Below are 12,756 nucleotides of genomic sequence, written 5' to 3'. Positions count from 1 at the left end.
CCAAACTTTAGCATTTAGCACTTTGTGCCTTCAAGTGGACACCTTTTTAATTTATTTTTTTTATACAGGTCAATCCAAAATTACTAGATACATTTATACAGTCTAATATTATTTAGCGCTATGGAAGACAGAGCCCTGTAATAAGAAAATGAGTAGAATTACAAAGCGTTCAAGCTCAATGTTGCAATGAAGGAAATCAGTGGTAAAAAACAAAATCAGAGAAGGCATATTGCAAAAAAAAAAAACTATTATTACCAGTTAAATACCAGTGCACTAGCAACAACAAAACACAGTGCTGGGGCACTACTTTAAAGGGAACCCGACAGTTGAAACACGCTACCCAATCCACGGTATGATTTAAGCCATGTATGTTTAACTATGAAGCATGGACATTTCAGAACTGGGCCGCACAGGAGACTAGTCGGATAGGCTGGTCCTGGCGACTTCCTCTTGCCTGCTGTCCTCGAGTGACAGGTCACTCTCTATACATCCATGCATGGCGAGACCTGTCTGGCTAGATACACTGTTAGATACCCTTTCACCATAACATTACAAGACTCAATGGTAACTTCTGTTTGATCACAATAGGACATATAAGATGTATTCTAGGATAAAGAAAATAACTGTGCATTGCATTTAGCATTTCAGCTACCCCCATTACCACTTAATCAACGCTGTGCTTCATCAATAGGAAAGCCTCTAGAAGAATAACCTTAAACTTAATTTACGGCAAAAAGAGAGGCCCACAACATGGGAACAAATTAGTGCAAGCACCTGGAAAAGAGGAGCCATTGTAGGCATCCCTACTATTAGAATAGGGTATGAAACAGTGTGGGATGTCAGTGAGGGTGACAACTGTAATTCAGCTGTGTATCATGTCTCCGTAACACGGAATCATCTTAACTAATAGGGTGTCCGATGAAGGTCAGACTGCAGGCTTCTGAATCCTTACAGTGTGCACACAACACGTTGTCAGGATTCTCCAGTGGTGCTGCTGACAGTAACTTGCAACTCTCACCAGAAATACTGAAGACTTTCATCAGAAGACAGGACACCCCATTTAAGATATTACTCTCAATTTTAACTGGGAATACAATTAAAGCCTTGTTCAAGGTTCCATATATTTGACAGCTGTGTTACTATGAATACTTGGACAATTGTGTACCTCTTCAAGTCGCCTCCTTTGCTCTTTTTGCTGTTCTATGCGCTTCTGTCTCTCTGCCAATAGTTGTCTCTTGTACTCCTCCTGTTCCCGGAGTTGCTGCTCCTGCAGCAGCTGCTGCCTTCGTAAGGCCTCAGAACGCTCCTTGTTCTCTTGCTGCAGTCTCAGGAAATCACGTCGAAGGGTGGATTCTCCAGGCACATTAACAATTGAGCTGAAAGGATAACATAGATAGATATTATACAGTAGATATATTCGGACATAAGACAGTAGCTTAAAGGGGTTTTCCCACCAACAAAAGTTTATTTTAATGAATAGATCTTGTAATTATAATTTCCACAATTGGATGTGATTAAATTAGATGTTCCTGTGCTGAGATAATTTTATAAATGTGCCCTTGCTGTGTACTGTGGGATAAGCTGCAGGAGCTGTGGTATGATCAGACCATGTCCCTGTAAGATCAGACACAGCCGTTAGACAGTACACAGCAGGGGCACATTTATAAGATTATCTCAGCACAGGAACATTTTATTTATGCATATCCAATTGTTGAAATTATTATTATTCCAAGATCTATTGATTAAATTCAACTTTTGTTTGTGGGGAAAACCCCTTTAACAGCATCCTCTGCATAATTTAATCAAGTGCAGTTCATATCCCAACACTACTTCTGATAATTAAGCAGGGAATTATTAATATTCAAGGCAAGCGATCTCTATATGCAAATGCTTTTTTTCCCCGTCTCCCATGACGGCACACATGAGAGAGGGGATCTGCCCAGTCAGGACAGGAATCCTACTGAAGATAAAAGGGGCGGTACCTCTCCCTCGCTTCAGTTGGGTTTCCTGTCCAGACAGGGACCCGTGTTCTGAAGATCACGTACCTGCCCCTCTCTCGTGCCGGCGTGGAAGATCAGGCTGGTTCCTGAGCGCTGTGTGTCGGGAGGGGGAAGCGCCATCCGCGGGTCCCCCGGGGGCTCAGCGTCCGAGCGGGCGCAGAAGCAGCACAGCTGGGGTCCTGAGGCACTGCCGTGGCTGCCGCGCCGCCCTCTCCCCCTCTGCCGCGTCCAGAAGCAGCCGCTTCCGGGACGCGCACCTCTGACGTCACACGCAGGGCACGCTGGGAAAGGGGCATGCCCGCCTGACGTCGGGAGGCGGCGCCGGTGATCCAAGATGGCGGCGCCCATAGCAAACAACGCTGGCCAGCGAAAGGTGATCCCGGCGGCATGGCGGGGGGGGGGGGGGGCTGTGGGGGTAACCGGAGGAGGCGGAGAGTGCAGTGGATCCCCATTACATAAGTGGGATGACCACAGAAGACGCACTCATGCCCAAGGCTTCATGATGGAAGTGGGGCAAGACGAGCAGCGTCAGCAGCAAGACCTCTCGCCAGATGCCAGGCCGAGCCGCCAGCATACCAGGAGCAGTCGCTCGAGTGGTGGGAGCAGCAGTCAAACGCAACCGGCATGACAGACGTCCAGGAGAAACGTCACAAGTGCATCTGAGGAGCCTCCGAGATCGGTACCCCTGATTGACAGCAGTGGTGAGTGATCTACGTGAATGTCACCCTTATGGTAACGGGGTTCCATTTTCTCTGTTTGATCACTGGGGTCGAGGAAGGCTAGCAGCAAAACTAAGAATAGAGAATGCGCCCTTTGCAAACACCCGCTAGCAGATCAGTGGCAGAAAGACCTCTGTGCTGACTGTATAAACAAAACTATACAGGAGGAGACCCCTGATTTGGTGACTAGCCTTAAAGAGTTAATACAACAGGAGGTGAAAGGTTCGCCAAGAGGCCTCGCCAAGGCAGAAGGGGCGGGATAGATCCTTGTCCCCCTCCACCTCCACTTCCTCTACTCAGTCCTCAGAAACCTCCTCGGACAGCGATATAGACGGCTGTCCATGTTTCCCAACGGAGGACATGGAAAAGCTGGTCAAAGCTATCAGGGCTACAATGGGCCTTAAAGAGGAAAAGACTCCCAAATCATTAGAGGATGTAATGTTTGGAGGACTGGAGGAAAAGAGAAAACGTACCTTCCCTGAATCGAAAAAAACGGAGACGTCAGGGGGCTTACCTTCCACATCAAAGAGGAGGTACCCTTTTGAGCAAAAGGATTCAGAAACCTGGGAAAGAGTCCCTAAAATTGATAGGGCCGTAGCCAGATCCTCAAAAAAGGTATCCCTACCATTAGAAGACTCTGGCGTGTTGAAAGACCCGCTTGATAAAAAAGCAGACGATTTCCTAAAGCATATCTGGGAAGCTTCAGCAGGTGGATTAAAGCCAGCGATAGCTGGCACCTGTACCGCTCGTGCCCTCATGGTCTGGCTACAACAAATAGAGGACCAGATCAAGGATAGAGTTCCTAGGGATGAAATTCTGTCTAATTTGACACTGGTACACGGAGCAGCGGCTTTCCTAGCAGATTCCGCAAGGTTGACAGCTAGAGCAGCAAGCCTGTCAAATGCGGCAAGACGAGCCCTGTGGCTTAAAGGGTGTCCCGGAGATTTACCATCAAAACATAGGTTATGTTCCATTCCATGCGATGGCCAATTCCTCTTCGGGAAAAAAACTAGAAGAGATTTTGGAACATGCGGGGGATACGAAGAAAAGCTTTCCCCGATTTCCGGGAGAACCTAAAAAGCAGCCCTTTCGGAGGAGGAGATTTAACAGGGGTCGTCCCCCGGGAGATAGAAAAAGCTGGGACTTTAAAGAAAAAAGAGGATCGGGCTATATGTTTAAAGGGCCCTCCACTTCCTCCAAAAAATCTCCCCAATGACATTGGGCCGGAGGTAGGGGGAAGGCTTTCTCTCTTCCTTTCCGCCTGGGCGAATATCTCCCCCAGTACATGGGTTCTAAACATAATAAAGGACGGTTTAAAAATAAAATTCATCCGTCAGCCCAGGCATACCTTCATAATGACACCCAGAAGGAAAGCCCAAGAGCAACAGCTGGCCCTGGAGACGGAAGTCTTGGGACTAGTGAAAAAACAAGTCCTACAGAAAGTCCCAGTGCAAGAACAAGGAAGGGGGTTCTACTCCCCCATCTTACTACAAAAACTAGACGGCTCTTGGAGAACCATTGTCAACCTGAGGAGACTCAATCAGTGGGTAGACAATTGCTCCTTCAATATGGAGTCAATCAACACGGCCACAAAGATCCTGTTCCAGCATTGCCTCATGCCAGTGATAGACTTAAAAGATGCCTACTATCACATCCCAATTCATCGGGAGTATCAAAAATATTTGAGAGTAGCGCTCTATGTCCAGGGGCAGGTGAAACCCTACCAATACGCAGCCCTTCTGTTTGGCCTGTCTACAGCCCCCAGAGTATTCACCAAAGTGATGGCCGAAGTAATGTCTTTTCTTCGTTCCAGGGACATAGTGATCGTCCCATACCTAGACGACTTTCTTGTAATAGGGAGGTCCCACTGCGCACATCAAGTGAAGGAAGTGATAGCAATTCTAGTAAGACTAGGATGGATAGTAAACATCCCCAAGGCAAGGATAACCCCAGTAAAAGAGCAATCCTTCCTAGGGTTGATATTGGACTCCGAGCAACAACGCTGCCTCTTACCAGAGAGCAAAGTGACCAAGATAAGAGGCCTAGCTCGCACAGCAATACAAAGACCAAATATGACACTGAGGAACGCAATGTCCCTTTTAGGCTCGTTGACATCATGCATACCCGCAGTAGCAAGGGCGCAGTACCACTTAAGGCAACTACAGTGGGAGGTTCTGTCAGCACAGAAACAATTAAAAGGGCATTTAGAAGGCAACCTATGTCTCTCAGTGGCTGTAAGAGATTCCCTGCTCTGGTGGACTGTAGAAAAGAATCTAACAGCTGGCGTCCCATGGCAAAAACCAGTCGAGGACATCATTACAAGAGACGCGAGTGCCACAGGATGGGGAGCACACCTGAGGTCCCACTCAACACGGGACCTGGTCCTCGCTAGAAAAGGATCACGGTTCAAATGTAAAAGAACTATGGGCAGTGGAAAAAGCCGTGAAACATTTCCTTCCTTTACTTCGGGGCCGCCACACCCGATTCATGACGGACAATCAGGCAGTAGTAACCTACATCAATCACCAGGGGGGAAGGAGATCTCGGGGCCTCATGCAAATATCGGATCAACTTTTCCAGCTACCAGAACAACATCTGTTATCCATCACAGCACTGCACATAAAGGGGGTAGAAAATATACAGGCAGACTTCCTGAGTCGCAGGCACCTAAGACAAGGGGAATGGTCCCTAAACCCCCAAGTCTTCCAACAAATAGTTCAGGCCTGGGGCAGACCAGAAATAGACCTGTTCGCTACCGCATACAACCGGAAGGTCAGGAAGTTCTGCCCACTAAATCCAAGGGAAAACCCCTTCGCAGTAGATGCCCTACAAATACCCTGGAAGTTCATCCTGGCCTATGCATTTCCCCCGATAACAATGATCCCAGTAGTGGTCAGGAAAATCAGGGAGGATCAAGCGAGAATAATTCTTATAGCTCCGTTTTGGCCGAGGAGGCCTTGGTTCTCCCTTCTGAGACTCATGTCGGTGACAGATCCATGGATATTACCGGAGATTCCAGACCTGCTTTCCCAGGGACCAGTGGTCCACTCTCAGGTGAAGGGCTTCCATCTAGCAGCCTGGAATTTGAGAGGGCGCTACTGAGTCGCCAGGGATTCTCTCCAGGGTTAGTCTCCACCCTGTTGGAAAAGTAGGAAACCTATAACATCCCAAATCTACGGCAGAACGTGGAAAAAGTTCCTAGACTTTCTGGGGGAACCCTTGGGGGATGTAGCGCCAGTGGGACCTATCCTAGAATTCTTACAGTCAGGGCTACAACTGGGGTTAGCCACTAACACACTCAAAGTCCAAGTCTCAGCTTTGGGGGCCCTATATAACTGCAACTTAGCAGCCAATAGGTGGGTATCCCGATTCATAAAGTCCTGTGGCAGGTCAAGGCCGGTCATTATCCCAAAGATACCACCCTCGGACCTCAACCTAGTCTTAGAGGCCTTAACCAAAGACCCCTTTGAACCACTACTAGAGCTGTCACCAAAGCTACTTACACTTAAAACTGTCTTACTGGTAGCCTTAACATCAGCCCGAAGAGTGAGCGACCTACAAGCTCTATCTATATGTCCTCCATATACACAGATCTTGGATGACCGAGTGGTTCTAAGACCAGACCAGGCCTATCTCCCTAAGGTATTCCAAAAGTTTCATAGGACTCAGGAGATCTCCTTGCCATCTTTCTGTAACAATCCTAGAAACCCTGAGGAGCAAAAGTTCCATACATTAGATGCAAGAAGAGCCATAGTACATTATATGTCAGTAACTAGTCAGTGGAGGAAAGATCAGTCCCTTTTTGTAGCCTTTCAGGGTAGTAGAAAAGGGCACGGGGTAGCCAAGAGGACCATAGCCAGATGGATCAGGGAGGCCATTATGTTATCCTACTCCGCAAGTGGCGTTTCAGTTCCAGAAGGCATCAAGGCTCACTCCACCAGAGCCGTGGCTACCTCCTGGGCAGAGAAGGCTGAGGTATCAATTGAACAAATTTGTAAAGCCGCTACTTGGTCCTCACCTTCCAACTTTTTTAAGCACTACCGACTTGATCTGTCTTCCTCTACTGACCTAACCTTTGGTAGAAGGGTGCTGCAAGCGGTGGTCCCTCCCTAAGGTGTCTTATTCTACAAAAGTCTCTCATGTGTGCCGTCATGGGAGACGGGAAAACACCAAGGTTACTTACCGGTAGCCGGTTTTCCGGAGCCCATGACGGCACCTGTATATTCCCCCCCTTTTTCCCTTCTTTGGTGTGCACTATAGTTTGGGTGCTTTTTTTAGTTAGATATAATGTGGTGATAGTTTTACCATGTGTACTAACCCGGGGGGCCTCTCATGCTCTGTAAACCAACTGAAGCGAGGGAGAGGTACCGCCCCTTTTATCTTCAGTAGGGTTCCTGTCCTGACTGGGCGGATCCCCTCTCTCATGTGTGCCGTCATGGGCTCCGGAAAAACCGGCTACCGGTAAGTAACCTTGGTGTTTTTCTCTTTTCGCTGATAGAGCTAAGAATTTATGTGGTGCCAATATTTTGCATGTTGTTCCCATAAGACAAAAGCTAGGGTTAATTTCATAAGATTCCATTTACTCTTACATATGTGGTTGAGATGGCGGAATAAAATGGGCTTCCACTGAAAGTATAGATATGGTACTAGAAGAAAGATTTCTGGTGCACAACTTACAATACTATGGAATGAAGGATTTAAAAAGCAACCTGTCATTAATTCATGCTGCCAGAGCCACTGGCAGAATGAATCATAGTGCACATCTGGGTTACTGTAACCATGTATGTTTCACTCGGAAACACTGTAGCATTTCAGAAGAGGCATACTGTAAAAAGCCAGCCAGTAATGCTGCATATTGAGTGACTCCTCTGAGGCAGGGCCCAGTCAGCCCTTCCCCACTGCAGTTGACTGACAGGTCTGTCCCAATATACAAACACACAAAGAGACCAGTCAAAGGGAGTACTACAAGGAGTACCCAGTTGGTGTCCTGCCTTCCTCTAGTCATCTGAGAAGCACAATTCCTGGTTGGCTTTTAAAGTATGCTTCTTCTGAAATGTCACAGCATTTCGGAGTGTAACAGACATGACTGGAATATCCCACAAAAGCCAGAGACTGGTGTTGATGCAATGTGATAACTGCCCACTGCTTTGAATGTCATAGTGAAGAAATTCAATTACTGCAATGACACAGCCGAACTATGATTCTTGCTGCCCACGGTACGGGAAGTATAAATCAAGATGACCGGTTCCTTTAATAAAAATGGCGCTATATTTAAATGTAATAACATCACAGTATGTTTAACCCTCAAACACCGGAGACGAGAAAACCTCAACATAAAAATACAAAAAAGTAAATTAATAAATAAAAAAAAGGTATAAAGTTCTAAGGAAATACCTTGGTTCTCCTTCCTGCTCAGGCACTTCCTCTTCCTCCTCTTCACTACCACTGTATTCATACTCTGTTTCATCTTTTTTTTATTTTTATTTATTTTTTTTTTTTTGGGGGGGGGGGGGGGGGAGGAGGAGGTGGATAAAAACAGCAAAGAAAATGTCTTAAATATGCTCGGTGTAAACCAATACATTTATGAAATTCATATTGCAATCCTTTAGACATGTTTACACATTGCATTATTCATTCTGAAACTAATCATTCTAGGATTTGACATGATATCAAATGTTTCTTAATTGTTAAGGTTTATGTTTCTACTCACAGCCATATTCATGACTCTGTCAGTCTAGATTCTGTAAATTACGTGCAAGATCAACAGTTTCATAGCTTTGAAAAGCAACAACCACATTTTTGAAGATTAGGTTCAGTTATTCTGTGAAAGTAAGAGATAATAATGCCCAAAAACTCTCGCAATCACAGACCATGCTTTATAAACCATATGCTGGCTTTCCAGTCACGTGGAATATCGCAGCACTACTGCGTTAGGCTGGGTCTGCACACAGATTTTTGTCATTCATCGCCAGCTTGCTTGTGACTTTTTACTGACATATTATTCACGGCCCACCCGAAGAAGCCCACGCGAAACGCGCGTCGGGGCTATCCATTTTTTGGATTTCCACACACGGGTTACAATGGGCGAGATGTTTTTCTGTTTACACATGCCTGCTTCAGTTTGACTTGTATCTATTTAGGATCTGACCTGATGTCCTGATGTATGACAATTCATTATGATTATGATCTGCTACTTAATATAGCGGGCACCATAATAAATATATATAATAATAATTATTATTTATTGTTATAGCGCCATTTATTCCATAGCGCTTTACATGTAAGGAGGGGTATACATAATAAAAACAAGTACAATAATCTTAAACAATACAAGTCATAACTGGTACAGGAGGAGAGAGGACCCTGCCCGCGAAGGCTCACAATCTACAAGGGTGATAATACAGTAGGCGAGGGTAGAGCTGGTCGTGCAGCGGTTTGGTAGATCGGTGGTTACTGCAGGTTATAGGCTTGTCGGAAGAGGTGGGTCTTCAGGCTCATATATATACACTCACTGGCCACTTTATTAGGTACACCTGTCCAACTGTGTGTTAAGACTTAATTTCTAATCAGCCAATCACATGGCGGCAACTCAGTGCATTTAGGCATGTAGACATGGTCAAGACAATCTCCTGCAGTTCAAACCGAGCATCAGTATGGGGAAGAAAGGTGATTTGAGTGCCTTTGAACGTGGCATGATTGTTGGTGCCAGAAGGGCTGGTCTGAGAATTTCAGAAACTGCTGATCTACGGTGATTTTCACGCACAACCATCTCTAGGGTTTACAGAGAATGGTCCGAAAAAGAAAAAAAATCCAGTGAGCGGCAGTTCTGTGGCCGGAAATGCCATGTTGATGCCAGAGGTCAGAGGAGAATGGGCAGACTGGTTCGAGCTGATAGAAAGGCAACAGTGACTCAAATTGCCACCCGTTACAACCAAGGTAGGCAGAAGAGCATCTCTGAACGCACAGTGCGTCGAACTTTGAGGCAGATGGGCTACAGCAGCAGAAGACCACACTGGGTACCACTCCTCTCAGCTAAGAACAGGAAACTGAGGCTACAATTTGCACAAGCTCATCGAAATTGGACAGTAGAAGATTGGAAAAACGTTGCCTGGTCTGATGAGTCTCGATTTCTGCTGCGACATTGGGATGGTAGGGTCAGAATTTGGCGAAAACAACATGAAAGCATGGATCCATCCTGCCTTGTATCAACGGTTCAGGCTGGTGGTGGTGGTGTCATGGTGTGGGGAATTTTTTCTGGGCACTCTTTGGGCCCCTTGGTACCAATTGAGCATCGTTGCAACGCCACAGCCTACCTGAGTATTGTTGCTGACCATGTCCATCCCTTTATGACCACAATGTACCCAACATCTGATGGCTACTTTCAGCAGGATAATGCGCCATGTCATAAAGCTCGAATCATCTCAGATTGGTTTCTTGAACATGACAATGAGTTTACTGTACTCAAATGGCCTCCTCAGTCACCAGATCTCAATCCAATAGAGCATCTTTGGGATGTGGTGGAACGGGAGATTTGCATCAGGGATGTGCAGCCGACAAATCTGCGCCAACTGTGTGATGCCATCATGTCAATATGGTCCAAAATCTCTGAGGAATGCTTCCAGCACCTTGTTGAATCTCTGCCACGAAGAATTGAGGCAGTTCTGAAGGCAAAAGGGGGTCCAACCCCTTACTAGCATGGTGTACCTAATAAAGTGGCCAGTGAGTGTATATGTATGTATATATATATATTTATTATATTCCTTTGACCTGATGACAGTTAAAGGCTGTCTAGAGTCCGCTTGTTACTGCATGTTATATAGTTACTAGGACTCTTGACTATTTGTACATCTTGTATCCCATACCTGGTACTTTTGATATGTTATGGAAATTGAGAATTGGTTTTGTGACACTGTGTGCCATTTTTCCTCATCCTTTTCTATTATATGTGATTTACTACTAAAGTATTGTTGTAATAAAATTGCTTTTTCTACACTTTGGACTATATACTCCATGTTTCTTGTAGGATACACATTATTCACTCACATTGACCTTGAGTATGGTTTATGCACCTATAGACTAGTACTGCCTACTAGCGCTCGCTACGGTCGTGCCATGGATTCAGTGTGCTGTCCCAGCATAACATATGTACAGAGATGACAGACAATTGTGTCTATGTTTCTAGTACAGAGTATTGTGAACAGTGTTGTGTGGCATGTCACAGCAGGCACCTGGAAAACAACAGTTTGAGAGCATCTTTTCTTAGAACTCTTTTGCTGCCTCTTTGTTGTTTCTCCTGGAAATGTAAACTATATTTACAGACTGGTGTTGCCATTCCACTTGTCAATAAAGCGTGTTGAAACAAAGTTACCAACCAGGGACTACAATGTCAGACCTTTTGACAAAGCAAATGTGAACATTCAATTGTCAACTTATTCATATATTTCCAGGAGCAACAACAAAAAAAGCAGCAAAACATAGAATTCTAAGAAAAAATGCTCTCAAATTGTTATTTTCCACAATGCAGACTTAGACCTCATTCATACGTCCAAGTATCATAGCCAAGCATCGACCGCAGGACATAGACAGTCCGGAGGTCTCCTAACCTAAACATATTTAGAAGGTATGTCCCTAGAGAAAATCATCAGTATCAGAATAGAGAGGATCTAACTATTGACATCCCCGCTAATCAATTTGTTTGCAACTCCCAAAGCAGCCGAATGTGCATAGCGCACATAGCCGGCACTGCAGAGCTCCATACAGTGTGTTCACAGGTATTCCAAGTCAGCTCCCACTGAAGAGAATAAAGGCAGAGCGGTGTTACCTGAAAAAAGGCGCTACACAGTGTACACAAGTTGTGCTGTTTAGGCCAAGTACCCAATATTGATGACCTGTCCTAGGAATCAGTCTTCCATATCCAAGTAGTTAGAACCTTTTAAGCCAGCAAATTGAAATAATTCACCCTTTTATACAGGTGAAGTTTAGGCAGATGATGGAAGCTTGCTGATACTAGAATACAACAGGTCATTAGTAATGTCATATTTACATTTTTGGGACCATCTGAAAGCAGATATGGTGAAGAGAAACAAAAACAATAAAAAACGGACTTTGTCCAGAGTGTTAGGTCATTCAAATTACATGTTCCAGGAGCGGCCATGGTTTATCTAAAAGTCTAGAAACTGCTGTTCACCACTAACCTTTCTCTCCTCTCTTCTTCCTGGTCCTGTCTATGTGATCCTTGAGCTGGATCCGGACTTGCCTTTCATTTGGCTGGTCTCTTATAAACGGATGCTTTAGTAACTGTTCTGTAGGGGGACGTTGCATGTAATTTTTCACAAGACAGCCTTCTATAAAACTAAAAAACTTCTTTGACCTGCAGAGAAAATAAAAATTAAATAAGTATATAATACAAAAAAAATGTATATTAGAGGAAAACACAAAGCAACAATCATATATTTTACATTTTATATAGCAAAATCATATTGCACAGCACTTTACAGACATCGTCATCACTGTCCCATTGTGGTTTGGAATCTAATTTCCCCATCAATATTTGGAGTGTGGGGGACAATCAGAACAGAACACTTCCAACATAGCAAAATATGACACATCATTAACCCCTTAGTTACAGAGCCAATTTGGTACTTAATGACCAGGCCAATTTTTACAATTCTGACCACTGTCACTTTATTTGGTAATAGCTCTAAAACGCTTCAACGGATCCCAATGATTCTGAGATTGTTATTCTGGTAACATATTGTACTTCATGTTAGTGGTAAAATTTCTTCAATATAACTTGTGTTTGTGAAAGAAAAAGCAAATTTGGCAAAAAAGTTTGAAAATTTTGCAATTTTCAAACTTTTCATTTTTGTACCCTTAAATCAGAGTGGTGTCACACAAAATAGTTAATAAATAACATTTCCTACATGTCAACTTTTCATAAGCACAATTTTGGAAACAATTTTTTTTTGTTAGGACGTTATAAGGGTTAAAAGTTGACCAACGATTTATTATTTTCCAACAAAATTTATAAAACCATT

General features: G+C 44.5%; 1 protein-coding gene across 4 annotated transcripts in view; it reads right to left on the bottom strand.

Moving 5' to 3' along the window:
- Nucleotides 1-12,756, bottom strand: part of MAP4K4 (mitogen-activated protein kinase kinase kinase kinase 4) — a 255,310-nt gene that overhangs the window by 73,885 nt on the left and 168,669 nt on the right. For all 4 annotated transcript variants that reach the window (XM_073550642.1, XM_073550644.1, XM_073550643.1 and 1 more), the window contains exons 10-12: nt 11,914-12,089; nt 8,114-8,186; nt 1,166-1,376 (exon numbers count right to left, since the gene is read on the bottom strand). In XM_073550642.1, coding sequence (XP_073406743.1) covers nt 1,166-1,376; nt 8,114-8,186; nt 11,914-12,089 — 460 coding nt within the window. The remainder of the gene's footprint in view (nt 1-1,165; nt 1,377-8,113; nt 8,187-11,913; nt 12,090-12,756) is intronic.

This window comes from Dendrobates tinctorius, unplaced genomic scaffold, assembly GCF_039654945.1.
Source record: "Dendrobates tinctorius isolate UK_male_01 unplaced genomic scaffold, ASM3965494v1 ptg000166l, whole genome shotgun sequence".
Lineage (NCBI taxonomy): Eukaryota > Metazoa > Chordata > Amphibia > Anura > Dendrobatidae > Dendrobates > Dendrobates tinctorius.
The sequence above is the reverse complement of the archived record's forward strand: the minus strand, read 5'-3'. Positions and strand labels throughout refer to the sequence as shown.